Raw genomic sequence first — 22,502 nt, forward strand, 5'->3', positions numbered from 1 at the left:
GAGAGACACTACATTCAAGTTGAAGTTTCCCAACTGTATATTCAGTAGTGGCCAGGAAACTCCTGGGTGCCTAACCATTCCTCCAAAAAACATGATGTGGTCACTAGAAAAAATAGCGGCAAGTCCATCTCACTGCTTCTGTCTCCTTTTTCCAATTCTGCATCTTTAGGATTCGACCTTCCCCACAGCTGTAAAGTATTACCAAAAACATCCATCTTGCTTTTAACACAACGCCTATCTTTAGCACAGATTCCATTGTAGAAATAAGGAGAGCGACCTTGACAATTTCTCATCAAAGTTATCTCACACGCGTAGCCACTTTTTAGGGAATTTGGGCATTTATTTTCATTTTCAATCAAATCCTGTTATATAGCCAGCTGCACAATTCGTTTGCAATGAGGCCTTCATTGTAATTTGCTAAGAGTGTAATCTCCATATTCAAGTTTTCCTTATCAGCAATAACTGGTGTTAAACACTGATCGCACGTTGCTAATGCATCCTTATCAATCTGCTGATTATATTGAAGTGGCATGAATTTACAATAAAAACAAACATTTTTCAGTAGCTAAATAACAGTAACAATCTCATTGTAAGCATCAATAAAGCCAAATAAGTTTTTTTTTGCTCCAACCTAGCATCTTGCCAAATGTACTGTGGTAGTATACTCTGTACAGAATACTTAGCTCCACAAAATCCTGTGTTGAAGATGAGACATTTTCTCTCACAACTGCAACATGGTTGTAGCACTGAGGAATTTAGACTATGATATCCACTGATGCATCTATTGATGGTGAGAAAGAGCACCAGATTGGGATTAGAGCAGTTAAGTAGCTGGCACCAGCATAGGTTTTATGGACCAAACGACCTCCTACTTTACTGTATTTTTGTGATTTTACCTTGTCATGGGTTTTCTGTTGTAGTCTCATACATTGTTTTTGTAATGGGAGGGTTAAGGGAAATTTGTGGACACCCTGTAGAATCGCTAAATATCACTAATAAAGAAACAAGCTACGACAAATCTCCTTTCATTCACTCACTCACAAAACACATAGAACAATATTTTAACAGCATATTAAAATAAGGAAAAAAAAACATAAAAGAGTAACTTCAAAAGTGAAATTGATTCAACATGCAACGGTTATTGTTATTTGAAATCATTCCGAATTTTGAAAGATTATTATTATATATTTCCACTTAACTCCAGCTCTTACAAAACACATTTACAGTCACAACACTTTGCAGTAATCCTATGAAAGCACTTTGAGATGTCCTTCCAACAAGAAAGGCGCTACATCAAATGCAAGGATTATTATTATTATTTGATATCTTTCCCAGGCAGTGTGTTTTTGGGTGAAATTCATCAAATGCCTTACATTGAAAGCACTAATTAGAATAACCATGCAATTGCGTTGGCTCACTTTGTTAATGACCGTAGAGTTTAAAGACAGTAGTTGAAGACACAGGTGCTTCGTAAAGTACAAACACTGCACAACAAAGCAAGTATGATCACATTATATTGCAATCTGAGAAACTCAAGGAAAATTGCTTTGTTGAATTCAAGTGGCCTCCACTGTCCTTTAGAGAAGACACGTGTATCTCCCTAGTATATCACACAGCTGCTCCTGAAATTTAGTTCCTATTAATTAAAGAAAACATTTAAATCATTAAATGCTGTGTGTACACACACTACACCAGAGTTTGCTCTAAAGGTAATCTGTTTGTCTCCACTATAGAATCAAGCTGTGACAAATCTCCATCCATTTATTCAGCCTCACAAAACACGCGTTACAGAATGGTACCAGCATTGACATAAGCAAATAAAAATAACAATCACAATGCTGTTTTAAAATTGTATCCATTTATGGCAAGCGCATGCTGCATTTGGATAGGATCAGCCTGGCAAGCAAGATCTCAATATTCTGGGGTATTCTGTAAATTATTTTTAAAACAAAAAGTATAAATGAATAAATATTATTCCAGATCATCCACGCTGTCTCCACGCCCCATGTCTTCAACAGAACTAATGGCGTTAGTGCCTTGGGATACAGTATATAGTTTGGGACGATACATATGCATGTGATTGCCAGGATGGTGGAAGGCGAACTGGATGGACTTTGGTCTTCTTTTGTCTCACAAATTCTTATGTTCTTATGTTTATCAACCAAATGATTGTTCATCATGTATGAGCCTGGACCGTACACGTCACTGAGTCTTAGAGTGTAAGACTATTTTGTTATCCAATTTAAGACTGCACAACAAGGTGAAAAATTCTTAAATTCGGTCGTAATTTAAAAGATGATATTCTGCAGGTCTTTAATGTCCTGTAATGTGAAGTGACTGTGTAGTTTGTCGAGTGTGGAGGCTATTTTTGCTTATTCAGCAATGTCCCACAAAAGTGAATGACCAATTTTATTTGGGGGATCGTTGGCCAGGAGGACACTGCGAGAAACTCGCTTGTCTTTTGACGAGTGCCAAGCAATCTTTAACATCCACCTGTACAGGCAGACGGAACCTTCCTTTAATGTCTCATCCAAAGGACGGCACCTCTGACAATGCAGCTCTCCCTCAGCCCTGTCTTGAAGTGTCAATGAGAGGTGGAGGAAAATGTGTTCTTGAAATGCAGTGTCTCACTTAAATAATCATTCTGTAATCGGCAAAGAAGGCAAAGAGTATAGGTACAGTGGAACGTGATTGTGTGGCCACCCTAATAATGAGGGTAATTCACTATTCGGGACACTTTTTGCACAGTAAAATAATAATAATCCTTGCATTTGACACTTGTGGAAACATCCAAAAGTGCTTCACAGATTATACTGTAAAGTGAATTGATTGTTTATTTTGTGGGTGAAATGCGGTAGCCAATTGCGTACAGGAGTGTCCACAACAGTCGTGGATTGAGTGACCAAATTTGCAAATTTTTTTTTGATGGATTATTGCCCCTGGAAAGCAATCTGCCAATTGACTAACAACAGGGTTCCTACCACCTGCTAGGTAAACAGAGGCATGTGGAGTAAGGAAACTTACCTAAGATTTCTCCCCCACTGGGAATCAAAACACAAGACGGGACTCCGGGTCTGTTTTGTAATTTGAAATTGAAGGTGACCAAAATCCCAAATTCTTTGAGGCCTGTTTATATCATGTCACGATAATTTTAACAATATTTTAAGTTTGCAAGAGCATAAATAAATGGTGAATGATTATTTCCACTGGTTAGTGAATAAAATCAGAAGTATGAGAAAACATTGTCCCACTGAGAGTTAATAGAAAATGAAATGCTTTACCACAAGCGGATTTGAAGATAAGGCCATAAAACATTTAAAGGGAAATTGGATAAGTATTTTGAAGAGAAACTGTATGAAAGGGTACAGTGAACAAGCACAAAATTGGTAAGGTCTGGTGAAAGAACTCTAATAACAAATTAAATTTATATAACATCCTTCACATAGGATAAAGTGTTGGAGTGCTTCATACAGGTACTGAGAAAGGGGAGGAGCAGGGGAGGGGGCTTGCTGGTGACTGCAAATGTGGACGAGGAGGTAGGTTTGTAAACTGTATTTAGGCAAGAGAACAGGTGAGACAGAAGGGTGGAGGGGAGTTCTAGAGGTTAGGGGTGTTTTACCTAAAAGCTGGTTATCAGTGAAGGCGTGAAGAGGGCAGGGGATGCATGATAGATGCATGCAAGATAACTCAGCAGGTGGGGCGAGCAGAAGGGTGGGGTAAGAGAAAGTCACAGAGATAGGGAGGAAGGTGTTGGCATAATAATAATCCTTGCATTTGATATAGCGCCTTGTCACGTCTTTGAGAAGTTGCTGCCAATCGACTAACAAGCGGATTCGTACTTACCACAAGGTAAACAGAGGCATGTGAAGTAAGGGAACTTGTCTAAGGTTTTGCCCCGCCTGGGAATTGGCACTCGGGAATGATCATTATCAACACCACAGTCTATGTAAAGCAACATTTGTCATTAATCAATAAAGGTCAGGAGTACTTTAAATTCATGTGAATTGCTAGGATTTTTCCTGATTTTGTGTTGTGTTTAGCCAAACACTATTGATTTTTTAATTAGAAACCATATTCTGGTAGTGCAGCTCAATAGTAATGAATGTTGTGTACTACTCGGATGAGACATAGAATCATAGAATTATACAGCACAGAAGGGGACCATTCGGCCCATCGGGACTGTGCTGGCTCTTTGAAAAGAGCTACCCAAATCAATCCCACTCCCCCGCTCTCTCCCTATAGCCCTGCAAACTTGTCCTCCCCAAATAATTATCTACTTCTCTCTTAAAAGCTGTTATCAAAGGCAGAGTCACTTCCAAGTAAGAATTGTGAAGCGAGACTCCTGAAACCTGTTTACGACTTTGTATCCACAGCTTTTGTTTGGATCTATTATTTAGAGTTAAGTTTGATCTTGGTCAGCATTTGTATGCCATCTGGTCTCACAAAAAGTACACAAAGCAGCCAACAGCACTAAAGTTGAATCTGATGTAAGCCTTTTGTCATTCAGTGTAGCAGAAAACTGGTGAGTATTAAGGGATATGGGGATAAGGCAGGGTTAAGTTATTAGCTGGAGTTAGATTAGAAGATCAGCCATGATTGAATGGCGGGGCAGGCTCGAAGGGCCGAATGGCCTACTCCTGCTCCTATATGTTATGTTATGTTAGTATTCACATTGGAAAGAAAGAACTTGTATTTTTATACCAATTTATCCTGTTGAAACATTTATTACTGTTAAGTGTAACCACAGGCTGTTAAGATTATTAAGATTTATTAAGATTTCTAATAAAATATCAATGGAAATGGTAAATACAATACATATTCAGTAATATCCAACAGCCACTCTGCTTAAGGGGCACTATACAAATGCAAGATCATAGACTGTTTCCGTGGTCATTTTGCATGTAGCGAGGATCCACAAACAATGAGGTTCAATTTTCTGAGATTGTCGGTTAGGAGAACGGGAGAATCTCCTTTCCTTTTTGAATAATACCATGGGATCGTTAACTTTTACTCTACCTAAAAAACCTCAGTTTTAACATCTCATCTGTTGGCATCTCCAACAGTGTTGCTATCTATCTCCCAATTCCGTGTTGAGCTCAAGTCCTGATGTGGAGCATAAACCCACAATTTTCTACAAATCTTACAATCTGCTGCATCTGTCTTTCATTCTGACAAAAATAAAAGTTGCACAATAGGCGGTAAAGTAAAAGATACCCAACACACAACAAAACCAAAAAGGAATGATGTGTAAGTGGCCAATTTTGTTACTTAGTGAAAAACTGTTCAATAAGTTCCTAAAACACACATCTCTTGGCTGCAGTGAGTGGTTGGTTTCCTGCTGATGGCTCCTACACACAATCCTGCCCTAATGTAGTACAGAATTGCCTGCCAGCATATTCAGGGGTAGATCTCTATCTAGTTATATTAGGGAGAATGCAGCACATGACAATAATGTGTGTTGTCTTCTCTGACATATTTCATAAAGAGCCTTTGGCCAATCTAATCACCTGAACGTTTGCTTCAAGACTCCCAATCTATGAGGAGCCTGGGTCACTTGTGCCTAGTTGTCGGGGTTCTCAGTTGGGTATGTAGATTGTTAAATCAAGAACGATGGATTGATTACAAACCTACATATACCATCACTACCCACACTGTAAGAAGCTCTCTTTTGAGACATTTTGTCTTGATAAGTAACTAAATCATATGAATATTACCATGACTCTCCAATAACTAGCCATCAATCATTCATTCCTCCAGTGTTATAAAGCTATAGAGCTGTTGATATCACCAGGGTGAAGGAATCCTTCATTTCCTCCAGGGACCAGAACATTGTTATGATTTCTTCTGCCCCCCCGTGGTCAGACCATTGCATGTTGATTGAATGAAACCCTTTGTAGTTTAGCAATGGAATAGGGTGGGGGGGGGGGTTGCTCTGGCTGTTGTGCAGTCTTATGATGCTTTGTATATTTGGATCCCTGTATCTATGTTGCTGCTGTTACTACTGAATTCCTAGTCACTTGGGCACAGTTATTCCAGGAGCTTACAGTATATCCTTTGAAGCGCGTTGAGATGTCCGGACAGCATGATAAAGGTGCTACATCAAAAGCTATTATTATTATTATTGTAACCGGCACGCTGACATGAGCTGGCATGTCCAATGACAATTACAAGCAGCTTTGGGCTCCACCATTGGATAGTCAATTGGATAGTTACACTGACAGTCAAATATTAATAGGTCATAATTTTCAGTGGGCAAGTTTCACCGTAATATGGAAACATGTCTCAGCAATCGTCCGCATAAGGCTAGAATAGATATATATATATACACAGGCTCAAATGTCCTCATGTTGTGATCTTTGTTTTTGGCTTTGCTGTTGATAACATCCTCCCAATGTGAAAGGCAATACTATATATGAAAGTAAATTAATTATAAAAATTTCACATTGATTGGAAGCAAAAAAAAAGCTACACAGATGTTGGGGATATTAATGCAAGGCCTCATACAGGAAAACTGTGTGGCAAGTGTTCCATGCTGCACCTGATCCAGAAATCCACTCACTATTCACAATACAGTTTTTCCAAATTGATCTCAGCATGAAACCCATCCCTGAGGTTGAAGCCAGGATCACAGTAGAGTGAAAAATTCCAGATAGTGTTTCCTTTTGGCACAGATTGTGGGTTTGACTCTGCCAATTCCACTCGTTTTTTTGATTCAGAGCAGTTTGAAAACGTGAGGATAAAATGTGCATTTTTTAACCATGTGCTGCTGAGCCACTGGTCAGTGTAGGACAGAGCTCTCCTTTCCTGGAGCCACTTCGCCTTTTGGTCACAAATCTACCTCAACACTTGGGTCCTTAGTTGCACACAGGGAATAGCTTTGTTGTAGCTGCATCTTGTAAATAATGATTAATTCTGGATGATTATGTTATGTATGATCATGATTATAAGTGTTGATTCATATGATTATGGGTAATGTCCTCGCTGTCGTTTAATAAGGAGATTGGGCAATTGAATGACCTATAAAACACCTGAAGTCTGCAGTAAAATGGAACCTAGCGGGCAGCTGGCTGGTACGAACCAGTTTAATAATAATAATCCTTGCATTTGGTATAGCTATTTATATATTTATAGCTATATATGTGTGTGTGTTAGACATAGTTTAGAGCTATCAAAGAAGTTGGATGAAGTTACATTTTCCATCACAAAGAAACGTATCAGAAAACAGTTTCAAGGCCAGGACAGGAAGACTGGGATGAGGAGATTAGGAGTCAGGAGGAGTCACGAGGGGCAAAGGAATGTGTGAGAACCCATCACCGAGGGGTACCGATACAATGAACACCATGTGCAGAATAAGATGAGCAGATCTGAAGGAAAGTAACGGTCCAAAGTTGTAACTGTAAGAGTCAGTACTTTTAGAAACTGAGTGAAGTTGTCTTGGATCGGGGAGAGAATAGAGGAGGAGGTCTGTGGTCACTGTTGCAAAGGGCTGACCTCGCCGACCAAAACCACAGAAACTCAAGATTGAGAACGACTCCTCGGAGGACGAGCAGGAGAGCTGAAGGAGGAAGAGCCACACGGACTCTGAGTTAAAACTCAGAGACCAGCAAGCAGGCAGTCTGTCCAGCTGATCACTGGATGACTCGGGAGAGGAGAGAGGCTGAGAACGTCCATCAAGACGATTACTCGACCGACCAGAGAAGGGCACCATGCACATTCCAAGAGGAGTAGCTGAGTGAGCCAAGTATCTGAGGGAGAGAGAGAGATCCTGCCTACAAGAGCCGGGGGCCGTCAGAGTGCACACTGCATACCTGTCCAGGACTTGTTGTCAGAGTATCCTATCGTGACCCTGCGGAAGTGGCTGCTAGTTACCAGTAGTATAGTGATACGCACACTCATGCATCCATACATGACACACCTTCCTTCTTGTACCCACTGTGTTAATCTTGATTTTATTATTAGTACACTTTTCTTAGATAGTATTCGCGATCGGGATGCTATGATTTCCTCATAAATTAGTGTTGCGAGCGAGTCGGGCTAATCATGATTATGATAGTCGACTGTGAACGTATTTGTTAACCATATTGACTCTTAAGTGCGTTCTTGTTTTAATCGGGTATTCCTGAACCTGGCATTCCTAACTGAATAACCTTTAACCTAACATTGTACTGATCAGTATATTTTCAAGTATATTCGGAAACTTAATAAACTCTGTTAAACGACCATTGGTCTCCGAGTCTTGAGTGTATCGATTCTAAGCAGCCCTGCGCGATTACCAATCTCGCACATTTCCGTACGACTGTCATTGGGGATGTTTTACTCTGGGACGCTACCCTGGGTGAATGCAGTATGAAGCTATATAAATTCAAGTTGTTCTTGTACTATGTAAAACTGAGGAGAATTAGAACTTTATTTTAAATACAAGAGGGAAAAAAGGCAGTAATTTGAAGCATTTTAATTATTTTGAGTGAAAGTGGAATGAGGGAGAGGATCTGTCAAATTGGCTGGTACATTCACAGGAGCTATTGTAACATAATTCATTCGAATGGGCGACTGAGCTCTTCTGAATGGCCTAGTCAGTAAAAACTGGTGCAGTACTAATTCATAGATCCTATAGCGTAGTGATTGGCATGTTTGCCTCACAAGCGAGAGACCTGGGTTCAATTCCAGGCAGCGAGAAACATTTGCAAGTTTCCTTACTCCACACGCTTGTTACTTAGCAGTAAGTAGGAACCCGGTTGTTTGTGGATTGGCAGATGCTTTTCGGGGGTAATAATCCCTTCAAAAAAAATTTAAAAAATTATTTTGTCACTCAATCCACGACTATTTGTGGGACCCTACTGTGCACAATTGGCCCACAAAACATACAGTTAATTCACTTTACAGTATATTCTGTGAAACGCTTTGAGACACTTCAAAGACGTGATAAAGCACTATATCAAATGCAAGAATTATTGTTATTATTCTTCTTCTTCAACTCCACACCAGTTAAAGTATAATTGCAATTGGTTCAATATAAACCTTTTTAAACTTTAATAAGTTCCCACAGTCAAATTAACAAAATACCAGAAGTATTATTACCACAACCAGAGTCAAATTAACAAAATACCAGAAGTATTATTACCACAACCATTTATTTCAACAGATAGTTACACAAATGGAAACAGCTTTTTTAAGATCACAATGCACACATCTAGATTAATATATTAAAGCTTTTAACATTAAGACAATGTTACATTAACAATTCAATCTAGTACTGAAGTGAAAATGAGATAAAGAGTATATCAAAATATTTTAACCACATTGGTAACAAACTGATAGATAAAATATTTAACTGTGAAGTATACACAACATCGATTTACATTTACGCCTCTCATTGTGAGGATGTCCAAAGGCACAGGACAGTTGATTGTTTGCAACCGACCCGGGGATTGGATTAAGAGGATGGGAGGGGCAAGAGTTTTGGGGCGGGTCAAAAGATGATCAAAGGCATGATCAAAGAGGAGGGTCTTGAAATGGATCTTGAAGGGGCGGGAAGGGCCGAGGCGAAGGGACTTGGGATGGAGTTCCAGAGGGTTGGTGCAGATAGGCTGAAAGTCAAACTGGTCAACAATCCCCCAATAAAATTGGCTTGAACTTTGAAGGCCCAACTACCATTGGTAGGATGGGCAGGGTGGGGTCGTGAAGCAGGCCAGTGCCTCCTGAGCAGAGGGAGGGGTGGGTTGGTAAGGTTTTAGGAGGTCACAGAGGTAGGATGGGCCAAGACTTTGCAGGGCTTTAAAAGTGAGGATGAGGATCTTGAGCCTGGAGGGGAAGAGGACTCGAACTGCAGAGTTCTGAATAATCTGCAGCTTTTGGAGGTAAGAGTTGGAAAGTTCGGCGAGCAGGGAGTTAGTATAGACAAGGGATGTGATGAAAGCTTGGACACAAGGCTTTACGTTTCAAGTCTAAAAGTGCAAGATTCACATAAACAACATTACAGAACAAATCAATCATTTTATCACTGAATAAGTATAGCTATTATTTAATACAAGATTTAACAACATTGAAACCAAAACACTTAGTGCAATAAATACTCAACACAGCAGTCAGTCACCAGTTACATCATCACAAACAACATCAAAATGACACACATTTTCAATCACAAGTATTACTTGTCAGAATCACAACACACAAAAACAAACATAAACAGTGCTATAACTATATTACTAAAACATAGAACATCTCCTTGGTAGAAGTACCTCAATACTTATAGATTTAAGCATGTGTTACTGTGTAAATTGAAGTTTAAAAAGTGTAACCTGGAGAAAACACAGAACGCACAAATCTTACATCAACGACTTCAGTTGACATTACTAAACTGACAAATCTTCCATAATAAGTGTGTTTTCTTTACAGGATGCTCTCCCGCTCTTCTCCATAAGCATCACTGGAACCAACCACATGGGCCTCAGAGGAGACGGTACTCTTCGAGTGCTTGATGAAATTCGATGAGGCGACAGACGACAAGACACGCTTAACACCTATTCCTCTCAGATTGTCATTCTTGAACGAAGCTGCATATGTATCATTCTGTGCTGATGCCTTGCCCACTGCTGAGCTTGCCGTTGGATGGATAATGACTCGAGATCCATTATTTTCTAAGTGCTCAGGGTCATCGGCTATTTCCATAAATTCTTTGCTCTCAGCCTCACCTGCATTCTGAGCCCTACTGGAAGGATTGCTGTTGTTATTCAGGGTCTCAGTGCTTGCTGTGCGGTTGATGTTAAACATCTTCTGAGGAACGGGCCAATTCTCTTCAGGACTGCTGGCTATCAAACTGCATTCAGAGGTAGAACCACTAGGGCTCTTCTTATCTTCAGAGCAGATAGACATACGGGCAATACTTGGGTCTTGAAGGCCACTTAAACTGTTAGGTATACCTCTCTTTTCTCGTGATGGGTTATCCTCTAGTTGTATCAAATTTGTCTTCTCTCGTTGACTCTCTTCTATTTCATCATTGAGAGAGTGGTTGGGGGAGCTCTCATTGGACCTGACTCCAGAATCAGATGAATCTTTCTTGTCGAGCATTCCATCGGAGAGGTATTCTTTTGATTTGATCAAGGATTTGGCAGCCTCGGTTTTGGATTCAGAGGAATTAGCTTGCTTTTCTGATTTCCCTTCTGCGTTCTTGCCTTTCCCATCTTTAAGAAGTGGAATATAATCGGATTCCTCTTGACCCGACTCATCTTCATCACTGGGTAGTTTCTGATAATGTAAGCCTTTTCTCGTCAGGTCTGCTCCTTGAAATATATTCATTCTCTCCGAAGACTTTTTCTTGGAGAGGAGCTTGGACATTGAACTGTCTGATTTTTCATCTTCCTCAGTGATAGGATCCAGTGGAGATACATCTGATGTTGAAGAAATAGTGGATGATGTGTAGTCTCCAAGGTCACCTACAGAAGGCTTGCCTCCACGTTGCACTGTGTCTCTCTTTCCTGAAAACAATTTTTTATCTTCATGTTGCTTCTCATCTGAATCCTGTTCCAAAGTGGGATGGAGGGGAGTGCCTGTTGTGTTCTTTGCTCCAAAGAGTTTACCAGAGCTATGAGATGAAGTCACGTTAGATTTGTCAGTGTTGGAGTTAGTTGGTCCATCGATATTGGACATTTGCGCAATATATTCTTTATAAGCATCTCTATACTCAGCTTGCTGTTTATCAGTGAGCCTCGAGACATCATTGGAAGATTCTTGAGAGTTGATACTTGAAAGACTTGGTGTTCTGGGAGGCTGTGTAAAACAAAAATGGGTGGAATACAAACTTCTATTAAATACAGTAATTAATTTGTAAATCAATGTACTTAAATACCATATTAAAATGTAAAGGTGGTTAACAGCTGTTAAATTCAGGCAGATTTTACCATAGTTACGTTACTTTTTCGGGCCCAAACCACACAAGCTTCCTTTATTGCATCTATACGATTCACTACAATCAGTTTATTTCAACTGGAACGACTTAACAAAACTTTCTGTGGAGATTTCCAAACTTATTTTTTCATGCACTATTGAAACATTTAATTAAGATTTACTTGATGTTTGGACCTTTCTGAAACTCTGCATGTACATCAATAAACCAATATACATGTGAGAAAAAACATAGCTTTGAATTTGGCACTACACTGGAGCAATGTGAATCAACTTTTCATTTCCCACATGTGTAAAGGCATCCATTGTGGAAGAGCCTGAATGAATGCAACACAAACCTGCCAAGTTGGATTGGTATGTTGTATTGGTTCATCAATACCCACAGCCCTCAGCTCCTCAAAACTAAAATTTAAGCAGTAATTTTCTTGTGAGGAGCTTCCAGGAACCTCAGTGTTGCTTGATTGATCGCTGTTTGGTGGAAGATGACGAGAACGATCATTTTGTGTCTGAACATTATTACTGTGATCACAAGTTGTTCTTGATTCTTCTTGAACAGCCTGGGTTTCCAAATGACGCAGTTCAAAAACCTATCAAAACATTGCACAAAAACAGAGTGATTACTCATGTTCCTAATGAGATGCAACATATTGAAGCATTAGGTACAATTTGATACTCTTTGCTTTACTGGAGCAACTGCATTTCATTAGTTATCTCATCAGTCTTATCATATCAAAGATAGTGTCAATTAACTCAAATGCAAATTAGATAGATTAATTTTAGAAAATAGTATTTTGGGATACATTATATGAGTAATTTGAGAATATGCTTGGAAGAACTAAGAAACTTTGGATCGATGGTTCCCAAAGCTTTCCACTGTGTTAGTAAACAAATCCATGCAGAATTAATTGCTATCAACATCTCCACTATTGTAGTACATGACTACCAGAATTGATGACAGACTGGATGGACCTTGGTCTTTTTTCATCCAGTAATTCCTATGTTGTAGGATAAAATCACCATCTTACAGAGTACATAGGCTCATTCGCGACATTAAAAAAGGCAAGTAAAACTTCAGGGATCTTTTCTTCAGCACAGCAAATTCCTCTTCTTTAGGTTTTTTCATTTCTGAAGAACTCCTTGTTGTATGTTCAGCTCCACCTAGCAAAAGGCTCCTTCCAATTGCTGAGCTGCTATAATTCAGGATACTCTACACAGCTACAAAGAGCTACACATAAAATCTTTGTGCTGTATAATTTAAGAATTCTATTAACACTTTAATAACATAATTGTCTCAAGCATTAGCATTTTGTTGCAGTTAAAACAAAATGAAGTCCATTTAGCAAGGACATTTTTATAAGTTTGTTATGAGTTATGAAGGTCTTTCATTGGTGATATAAACCCAATAAGGCATTGGTTCTTTGAAAAATTAATAGAGCCTTCCTGAAATATACCTAGCGAAGTTACTCTATGTTGTACTGAGCGAGGAAAAATTTGCAGGGCTATGGGGTGGATGGGTGGTGGGGGGGAGAGTGGGACTAATTGGATAGCTCTTTCAAAGAGCTGACACAGGCACGATGGGCCGAATGCTCTCCTTCTGTAAGATTCTATGATTCTAATATCAGCGAGGAATGATGGTGATGATGTCACTGTATATAAAATTTTATTCAATTGTACCAATGACTTACATACATAGTAGCTCTTAAAATAACTAACTGCTGTGCAGTTTCCTCTATGGGCCAGTTACCCTTACTTCTCAGTGGTAAGAAAGATACGTGTATGCCTGTCTTCAGTTTAATTTTCCTTTCCTTCAAGCTTTCATTAAGGCAAATTTATAAATTCACTTTATATTCCAGTGCAGTACTGAGGGGTCACTGGACTGTTAAGGAAACAAACAATTGGTCCTACCATGTTTCTAAACAGCTGCCAGTCACCAAAATTCATGTTCAATTCTTTCTTCAGCTCATCCAGATTGCACTGATTTAATACTCTTCCATTAATGTTTGCCTAAAATAAAAAAAAATTTCAAGTAACAAATCTGTATAAAAATAAATGCGTAATGTAAAATATCCTTGAGCAAGTTATATATTGCATATTACTGTGCACACAATTTGGGTAAACATCAACTGTTAGTGAGATTTCTAAATGATTCCCTCAATATACAGTCATGAATTAATAAAGGGTTATGAATTAATAAAGGGTAATAATACCTTAAACAAAAGTCACTCAATCCACGACTGTTTACAGGACACCGCTGTGCGCAATTGGCTGCCGTGTTTCATCCACAAAATATAGTCAAATCACTTTATAGTATATTCTGTGAAGCTCTTTAAGACGTCTCAATGACATGATAAGGCGCTATATCAAATGCAAGAATTGCTGGATATCTCCTTCAATGTTCTGCACAGATCATGTAAAAGTATAAACTAAAACTGACCTTATACGTATTTTTTTAAAAATGATAGCTTTTATAATATAATGCCTGGTTATACCGTATATTTTAAATAAAGCAATATTAGCAATAACTATTTACTTCAAAATTAATATTTTCTAACTTGGTACTCAGTGAGTGTCACACAAATGTAAATGAATATATTGAAAATATCAGCTAACGTTTTACACTGACTGCTGTCCATCTTGAGAAAGAAGGAATTTGTGTTATCTTTGACCAATGGCTTGGAAGAGGCTAAGGAGGCAGCGAGGCGGAGTGATTGGGGGATGGAATTCCAGAGGTTGGGGGCAGAGTGGCTGAAGGCTCTTCCGCCAATGGTGGGGCGGGTGGGTCGTGGACGTGGAGCAGGCCAGAGCCGGCTGAGCGGAGGGTGCGGGCTGGTAGGGGGTTAGGAGGTCGCAGAGGTAGGGTGGGGCGAGGCCATGGAAGGCTTTGTATTATCGATTATTATTAATATTGAATATAATAGCACAATATAATATAATTATATATAATACAATATATAATATATAATAACACAAGGTATTATACTTAAAGAGCAATGGGTTTTGGAGTGGTCTGACGATATAAATCTTTCAAAAGAAAAATTAAACTCTTTGCACATAATTTACAACAGCAGCAATGATATTTTCTAAATAGTTTCCAATGATAAAAATGATATTGTCATCTAATGATGTAATTAAATAATCAAGAAACATTAGACAATCCTGGTGAATCATGTTGCACTAAACAGTACAAAAACTATTCTTGCATCATAAAGTAACCATAAAAATAATAATCCTTGCATTTGATACAACACTTACATTTTGGCAGGATGTCTCAAAAGCTTCAATAATATTTTTTGCATTTGGTATCGTACTTTTCACATAAGGAGGATGTTCCAAAGCACTTCACAGGACATACTACGATGTGGAGTAACTGTATTTGTGAGCGATAGCAGCAGCCAATTTGTGTGCAGCAACATCCCACAGACATGAAATGAATGGTCAATTTTACTGGAGCATTGTTGACCAGTCGAACTTTCAGCCTATCTGCCCCCTCTCTCTGGAACTCCATCCAAGAGTCCCTTTGCCTCGCCCCTTCCCTTCAAGATCCATCTCAAGATCTTCCTCTTTGACCCCATCTTAATAATCTAGCCCCACCGTCCAACCCCACCCACCTTGGTCCCCATCCCTCCTGAATCCAACTCCCAGCTCGGATGCAAATCATCAAATGTCCAGAGCTTGGGATGTCCTCTGGATGTGGAAAGTGCTGTATAAATACAATTGTTTGTTGTTGTTGGAATTGCCTACCTTCTTAATAGTGGCAACGTACTGGAGTAGCATAGCTTGATCAAGTCCTTCCAATTGTTTAACTTTTGCACAGATACCATCCACATTCATTGAACTGAGTAGAGCAGCAGTGGACACTGGTGCAACTGAGGTGGTCACCTATTGGCAAAAAACATTAAAACAATGATTTTACCAGCAGAGACTGTGTTGGGAAAGCCCAGATTATCTGCAGGAAACAAAATTAGAATCTGCAAAAAATTTATACATTGAAGGCACAGTTATTTGGGTAATATCATTAGTGCAATAAGTTTGTTAATTAAAGAAATCATAATAATAATATCAAGCATGCTTAAAGTTTCAATGTTAGAAGCATTCATGCTATAATACTGAAGCAGCACACTTGTTAATTCTACATCGCAGGCACGTTGAAAGAAAACAATTGAATTGTATTAACCATTCTCTATACAATTCAAGTTTCTTAGCTAAACAGCATTAAATAAATATACAATTATAAAGCTAAATCCATTCAATTTATAAAAAAATACAACCACAAAATGACTTCCAGAATGCACTAACAGCACTGAAACTCAAACTGAAAGTAAAGGTTTCATCAGTCATTGTTGGTGGAAGAATTTGAAGTGGAGAACTGCTGGATAGAACAATGAGTACATATCAAGGCCAAACTAATTGGGTAGACATTTTTCCTCTGCTGCCTGTAAGGATCTTAAATGAACTTTGGCCATTTCAACCAATTTCTCATAGAAACTACAGCTGAGAACCAGGCCATATGGCCCTCAATGGGAAACATCCATAATACAAACTGCCCCAGATTGGCACTAACTTGGCAGTCTGAGTTGGAGAGTTTACAAGGATACCAGCTGTTGGAAATCAGAACAAAGTCACATTGCTGTGGTACAGAGCTCCCTTATGAGGACAGAACAAATACATACTGTTGGGTTAAAATGTGGGAAATATGCCTCTGGAGCTGGTATGTATGCCCGATCCAAGACCAGTACCAAGTTAAGCCACGTATCAGGATAATTCAATAATTTCTGATAAATTCTCCCAAACTTGGGTGTTTGAAACTCAACTCTCAGCTTTCACAACTTTCTTACACCAGGTCACTCTGAGATTCTGCACTGAAATGCCATGCATTTGTGTTAGGAGACTTGAAATGTGGAACTATCATCCCACCAATCTGATTGTGAAAATGAATTTGCCAAAATGAGGAGAGAAATCTCGGGGTTCAAGCTCATAGATCATTAAAATCTAATTCACAATTGCAGAAAGCAGTTAATGAGGCAAGCTGGATGTTGTCCTGTATTGCAAAAGATCTGGAATATAAAAGTAAGGTAGTGCTTCTCCAAGTCATATAGAGTGCTATTCAAGCTCTCTTTCATAATACTGTGTTCAATTTTAGACATCAGAAGTTAGGTAGGATATAGTGACGGTTCATTGGATTAATAACATGAAGGGACTTAGCTATGAGGAGAAGCATTTTATACAGCACTGTATCACGTTGTTGAAATACCATAAAGCCTTAACAGGATTTACTGTAAAATATAGTGACTGTGTGTTTGTAGGCAAAGGCAACATCCAATGTGTGCCCGCCTGACCCACAAACAGTCATGACCAATGTTGTCTGGAGGACTGTTGACCAGGGCAGAGAAAGACTCTTTCTCTTTTCAAATAGTGTGATGGAATCTTTAACGTTCACCGGAAATGGCAGACGGGACCTTGGTTTTGTTCGGAATACAGTTTTAATCTTGTTCTGCGGGTTGGCGCCATTATTGAATGTTCCCCCACCAGATTTTGCAGTAACATTAGCACCAAAATTAAAAATGTACTTCACATTTATGACCCATCTGAATTGAGAAAATAACAATTGTTCCATTTCTATGTGATTTAAGATGAAATGGAGGAGTGATTAATTTTTTTTAATGAATAAAAGCAGAAAATGAATTCCAGAATTTATGGACAGCACTGATAACAAAAGTGAAAGCAAAATGGTGTAATAGTTCTTAGTTAGTGAAAGAAGTTGAAGTGGGATACTGTTGGGATAGTCCTGAGTTCATCATATCTAGGCCAAACAAACAGCTGGCTGTAAGGGTCTTAAAAGACCTTTTATCTATCTCAACCAATTTCTACAGATTACATCTTCAACTTATTTCACTAAGAGCAATCAAATTTGCTTTTGGTTTTGTTTTCAGTAATATTGATGCATTCTGGAATTTATTCTGTGCTTTTCTTATATGAAAGAAGTTTAATGGCTCCTCTATGACATTTTAAATTACACAGGAATTGCAGATGCAATCTTTCAACCCCAACCCACCCCCAAACCACTTTTAAGGGTGTAAAAGATTTCAGGAAAATCCTCAGATTCCATCTTAAACTGGGTTTATACGGGGTTTATCTTGGAGTCCTGTAGCTCAGTGGTTAGAGCACTCGCTTTGCAAGTGAGAGACCTGAGTTCAATTCCAGGCAGGGCGAAACCTTGGGCAAGTTTCCTTACTCCACACGCCTAATAATAATCCCTCCAAAACCAAAAACAATAATTAAATTGGTCATTTTCAATCTACGACTGTTTGTGGGACATTGCTGTGCGCAATTGGCTGCCGCGTTCGCCCACAAATATACAGTCAATTCACTTTACAGTGTGTTCTGTGAAGCGCTTTGGGACGTCCTCCTGACGTGAAAAGCGCTATATCAAATGCAAGGATTATTATTATTATTATTATTATTATCTTGCTGAACAGGCATCGGTGGTGAAATTTTTCACGTTGTCTTCTCCTGATAAGGTGATGGAAATCAGAGAGCAAAGTCACATGAAACTTAAGTACATCTTCTGACTTCCTCTACAGTAACTAAAGAGTGGTCAGTTGGGAAACCAGGCCACAATATCAATCCAGCATAAGAATATTTAAACCCTGGATTTTCTGGGGACCTGAGAGGAGACAAGTTTGGGATTTTCTAGCGGGACAAACTATACATTGAAAAAGATGTCTTCTTGCCATCCCTGCTTGGGATTGCTCATCATTGCGATTGGGATCTCGGAATGGCCCAATGTTTCATTTTGCTTTTGTAACATCCTTTGATATGAGCACAAAAAAAAAGTAAAAGTGCATTTAAGTTATGAAATGTCCTACAATCCAATTTAGTTGGGACATGCAGGAAGAATGACAAATAAAAACAACATTTACTGTTTTTCACCAAGACACCAGTGGCTCAAAATTTCTCTTGGTCTTAGCCTTAAGCCCATTGCAAAACACTTTGAGACTTCCTTCAAACATGAAAGGTGCTTTATAAATGTAAGTTCTATTATCTTAAAATTTAAGATTCCGCACAATCTTTCAAAACATTTCAATTGAGTCTAATTTGAAAAAAACAAATTCCAAATTAAGAAAGAATACAAGAATTTTCCAAAATTCTGCAGAATCTTAAAGTTTAACATCATGGGGTTAAGGCTACAACATGAGGAATATTGGGCCTGGAAAGATTAAACATTTATTCAATCTTTGAGCAACACAAGTTANTTTTTGCTTTTATTAGTCCAGTTAATACACTTACCTGCATCATCCATCCAGGTGCCCAGCAATATTTGAAAGAGTAATACTACACATCTCGAATAATCATCTGAGCCACACACATTCAGAAAGATGCATTTTGCATATACATAGAAAGCGCAACACTTTATGGTAATAGTACTCCAATATCACAAGCTACAAACTTCAGAAACTGTACTAGTGAAACACACTTACCTCCACGTTAAATATGAAACACTTCATTTTAACAGGACATGTACAAGCATATACCCTGCTACAAGGCAAGATTTTTATTGAGAAACTATTTTCTAATCTTGTCAAATTTTCCTCTCAGACCAGACAGAAACTGAGGAGCTGCTTACAGTCTTCCACCTTCCTCTTAAATCTGCAAGCCTAAGCCACAATGGCTAGTGTTCCTAACAGAACATGAAGTGGGAAGCTTGATAATCTGAACAGTTTTATCTGATTAAACTTCAATTGTACCCTAATGCAGACTTTGGGTTCCCCAAGTCTTGTCTCTTGACAACTGTGTCTAAACTATCAGGATTATTTAAACATGTTGCATCCCTCTGGGGTGAGAGTGTGCATTCCATGTCAGATAAACAAAAACATACATATGTGGAACTTTCAATAATTTGATACATAGTCTCTGACCCCCCCCCAAATTATGATCAATATTAAGAAGTTAATAGAGTTACCTTTTTGGTATATAGTATTTCGAAACCTCTCAACACATTTTTAATACACGTAGTCTGGCATTTAAGACAATGTCATTTTTTCTTAAAATACCATCTGAAGTGTAACATGTTTGCTCATGTCCATGTTAAGATAAAGGTTCACTAATAATTATGAGCCAATTATTTTTTTCTGCAGAATAAAATGGTACCAGTAAAATGACTGGCATTAGAAAGCACTCTTCACTCAACAGCATATCAACATGCAAAAAAAGGTCTGTTAAGTAGAGTTAATCTGATTATCAAGCAGTCTCTTGGTTAGTAAGGAGCAACAGAAAATAACTGTCTTAACACAAGCTGACAAGGTTCCAGCAGTTAGCACTGATGCCTCATAAAACAGTTTCAGTCCAGCAGCATGGAAGGTTATTGTACCTGCCTCTGTTTTGAGAGCTTTAATTTAAGCTGCATTGGAGAAAAGAGAAATATAGACATCAAAAATATCCAAAAAGGCAAAGTTGACAGAAGATGTTCAGAGGAAGCAAATATCATATAATTGTTAAATAAAACCTCAATGAAAATATCATACTGGGAACCATTTATGCTAAACTGAAAATTCCCCATATGGCTAGTTCCTGGCAGAAACTCCTTTTTAATCTTCTCATTTAAACAGTAAAGGATATCTCAACGAGGAAGTTTCCACTTACCTAACATTAGCCATTTGGGAAAGAAGGATGCCGCCAAGACTGCTGTTTTACAGTTGGGTTTATTGCTGCAATTCTACTTCATATTTAGCAGGAAATCATCATGACTTTGGCAGCAATTCGCCATCAAATGTTCAATGTAAATAGTGTCTCAGACAGAGCAAGTTATACTGAAAGCACCTAGTATAATGGTGGGGTGGGAATCTCACTTGACTGCACCTCAGATGCCTTGGGAACTCTTAATGGAACAATTTTAGTGTTTAAATGAAACAGCCAATAGTCTGGGCACACACCAAAGCAACAGGCTTCACTCCAGAAGTATAAATACAGGATGTGGTAATTTCTGAAGAGTTAATTGTGCTCATTAATGCACAACATACTCTCTGTTTAACCACAATTCAAAAGACACTCAACATTTTTTTTAAAAAACGTTGGTATTTCCCCAAAGATTTGCAAATTATTTTCTCAAAAGAGTTGATGACTATCAGTAATTAAAAAAAATTCACTGCAATACTTGAGTTTTACAAAGTAAATGCTATAATAAAAATATCATACTGGGAACCAGTTATTAAAAGGAGTCCTCTGTGCATCGAAAACAATTTTGGAACCTACCACGTTCCCTTAAAAATCTAAAAATAACATTCAGAGACATTCTAAACATGGATATAATTGTAATTTACCAGGCATTTTGTAGATATGGAATTTGTTCAAAGCAGAACCTTCTCATTAACAATATTATCCCTGTTTACAGTCAAGCACCACATAACCCTTTTGATCACTGAATGCCATTTCCAGGCTTCAAAATCAATACTTTTTCCACATGCTATCCATAAAGAGATTGACCACAATTTTATTGTATTTTAATATAAAGACATTGCCAAGATCGTCAAAAGGTTTCAAGCAGAGCCATAAAAACGAAATGCATTTTAAAAGTGAAATTCACAGCCAATGTGAAAGCAGACGTGTACCTAAATAAATATGGTTTCAGCCAATACTAGTATGAAGTTCATGGTTTAGCATGCGGTTTATGTATACCAAATGGACCTTTGATAATGCAGTCTGACTAAAACAGCCCTATAAAAGCTATTAACTTTCCAGATCACTGTCACATATGTTCCTCTCAATCCAGTCACAATACACAATAGTGAAGGAAGAATGTGGAATGGAGTAGAATGACTGAAAGGCAACTGAGGAGGGAAGCAAAATTCAGAAATATATAAAAATGATATCATGCGAATAGTAATGACTCATAAATGACTGCCATTTTCTACCTGTACAAGACGTAAATTGTAACTTTTGTTCTTTGCTTAAATTTCATTTGCATTTATGAGATCACAAATAAAGTTTTCCTAAACCTATCCCCCAAGGAATATCATTCAAATATGTTTTGAAATCCTCGTCCTGATTTCTGAATAATAAGTCCACTGTTTAACCAACAATAGTTGCTTTACAAGATAACAATTTAGTTAAGTTGTTATCGAGTAAAGCAGCATAGCCAAAACCTTAATACTGCCCGCAAAAACTTCAATAATCTGGCTACCGCCATCCCTGTAGTCCCACATTGCATACCAGAAGTTCTTCGACCACCTTTATATCTGATACTAGTTCCAGTGCCACACTCCCACAAATCCAGCACAAACAGCATCATTATAAGTGACCATCTGTAATACAGGACATTTCCACACACAAATAAATCTCTCTCTTTCTTAATACTATTCCCCAATAACATCAGAGAGCACAGAAAACCTGTGCTAACCCCAAGAGTCTGGTACATATTGCTCACTTGGAGGCTACGACAATAATCACCTGCACTAGAATGAGAGAGATCCAGCTCAGAATCTTATGTCGTACATAGCTTACTCCACACAAACACCAAAATGCCACCTCTTTATAAGCAATGGACTAAATGTTCATTAATTAATAGGTGTTAGATCCCCAAACAGTCACAATTTCCACTTTGCTAT

General features: G+C 38.4%; 1 protein-coding gene across 8 annotated transcripts in view; it reads right to left on the minus strand.

Annotated features, from left to right (window-relative positions):
- Nucleotides 1–9,015: 9,015 nt before the first annotated feature.
- Nucleotides 9,016–22,502, minus strand: part of LOC103187116 (kinase D interacting substrate 220) — a 70,786-nt gene continuing 57,299 nt past the window's right edge. For 5 of the 8 annotated variants that reach the window (XM_007906468.2, XM_007906467.2, XM_007906473.2 and 2 more), the window contains 5 exons: nucleotides 20,270–20,299; nucleotides 15,643–15,780; nucleotides 13,807–13,905; nucleotides 12,240–12,488; nucleotides 9,016–11,766 (listed from right to left, as the gene is read on the minus strand). In XM_007906468.2, coding sequence (XP_007904659.2) covers nucleotides 10,390–11,766; nucleotides 12,240–12,488; nucleotides 13,807–13,905; nucleotides 15,643–15,780; nucleotides 20,270–20,299 — 1,893 coding nt within the window. In that variant the 3' untranslated portion in view covers nucleotides 9,016–10,389. The remainder of the gene's footprint in view (nucleotides 11,767–12,239; nucleotides 12,489–13,806; nucleotides 13,906–15,642; nucleotides 15,781–20,269; nucleotides 20,300–22,502) is intronic. The other 3 variants (XM_007906474.2, XM_007906472.2, XM_007906470.2) reach the window with 1 other exon arrangement.

The sequence above is a fragment of the Callorhinchus milii genome, unplaced genomic scaffold (assembly GCF_018977255.1).
Source record: "Callorhinchus milii isolate IMCB2004 unplaced genomic scaffold, IMCB_Cmil_1.0 Scaffold3, whole genome shotgun sequence".
NCBI classification, from domain to species: Eukaryota; Metazoa; Chordata; class Chondrichthyes; order Chimaeriformes; family Callorhinchidae; genus Callorhinchus; species Callorhinchus milii.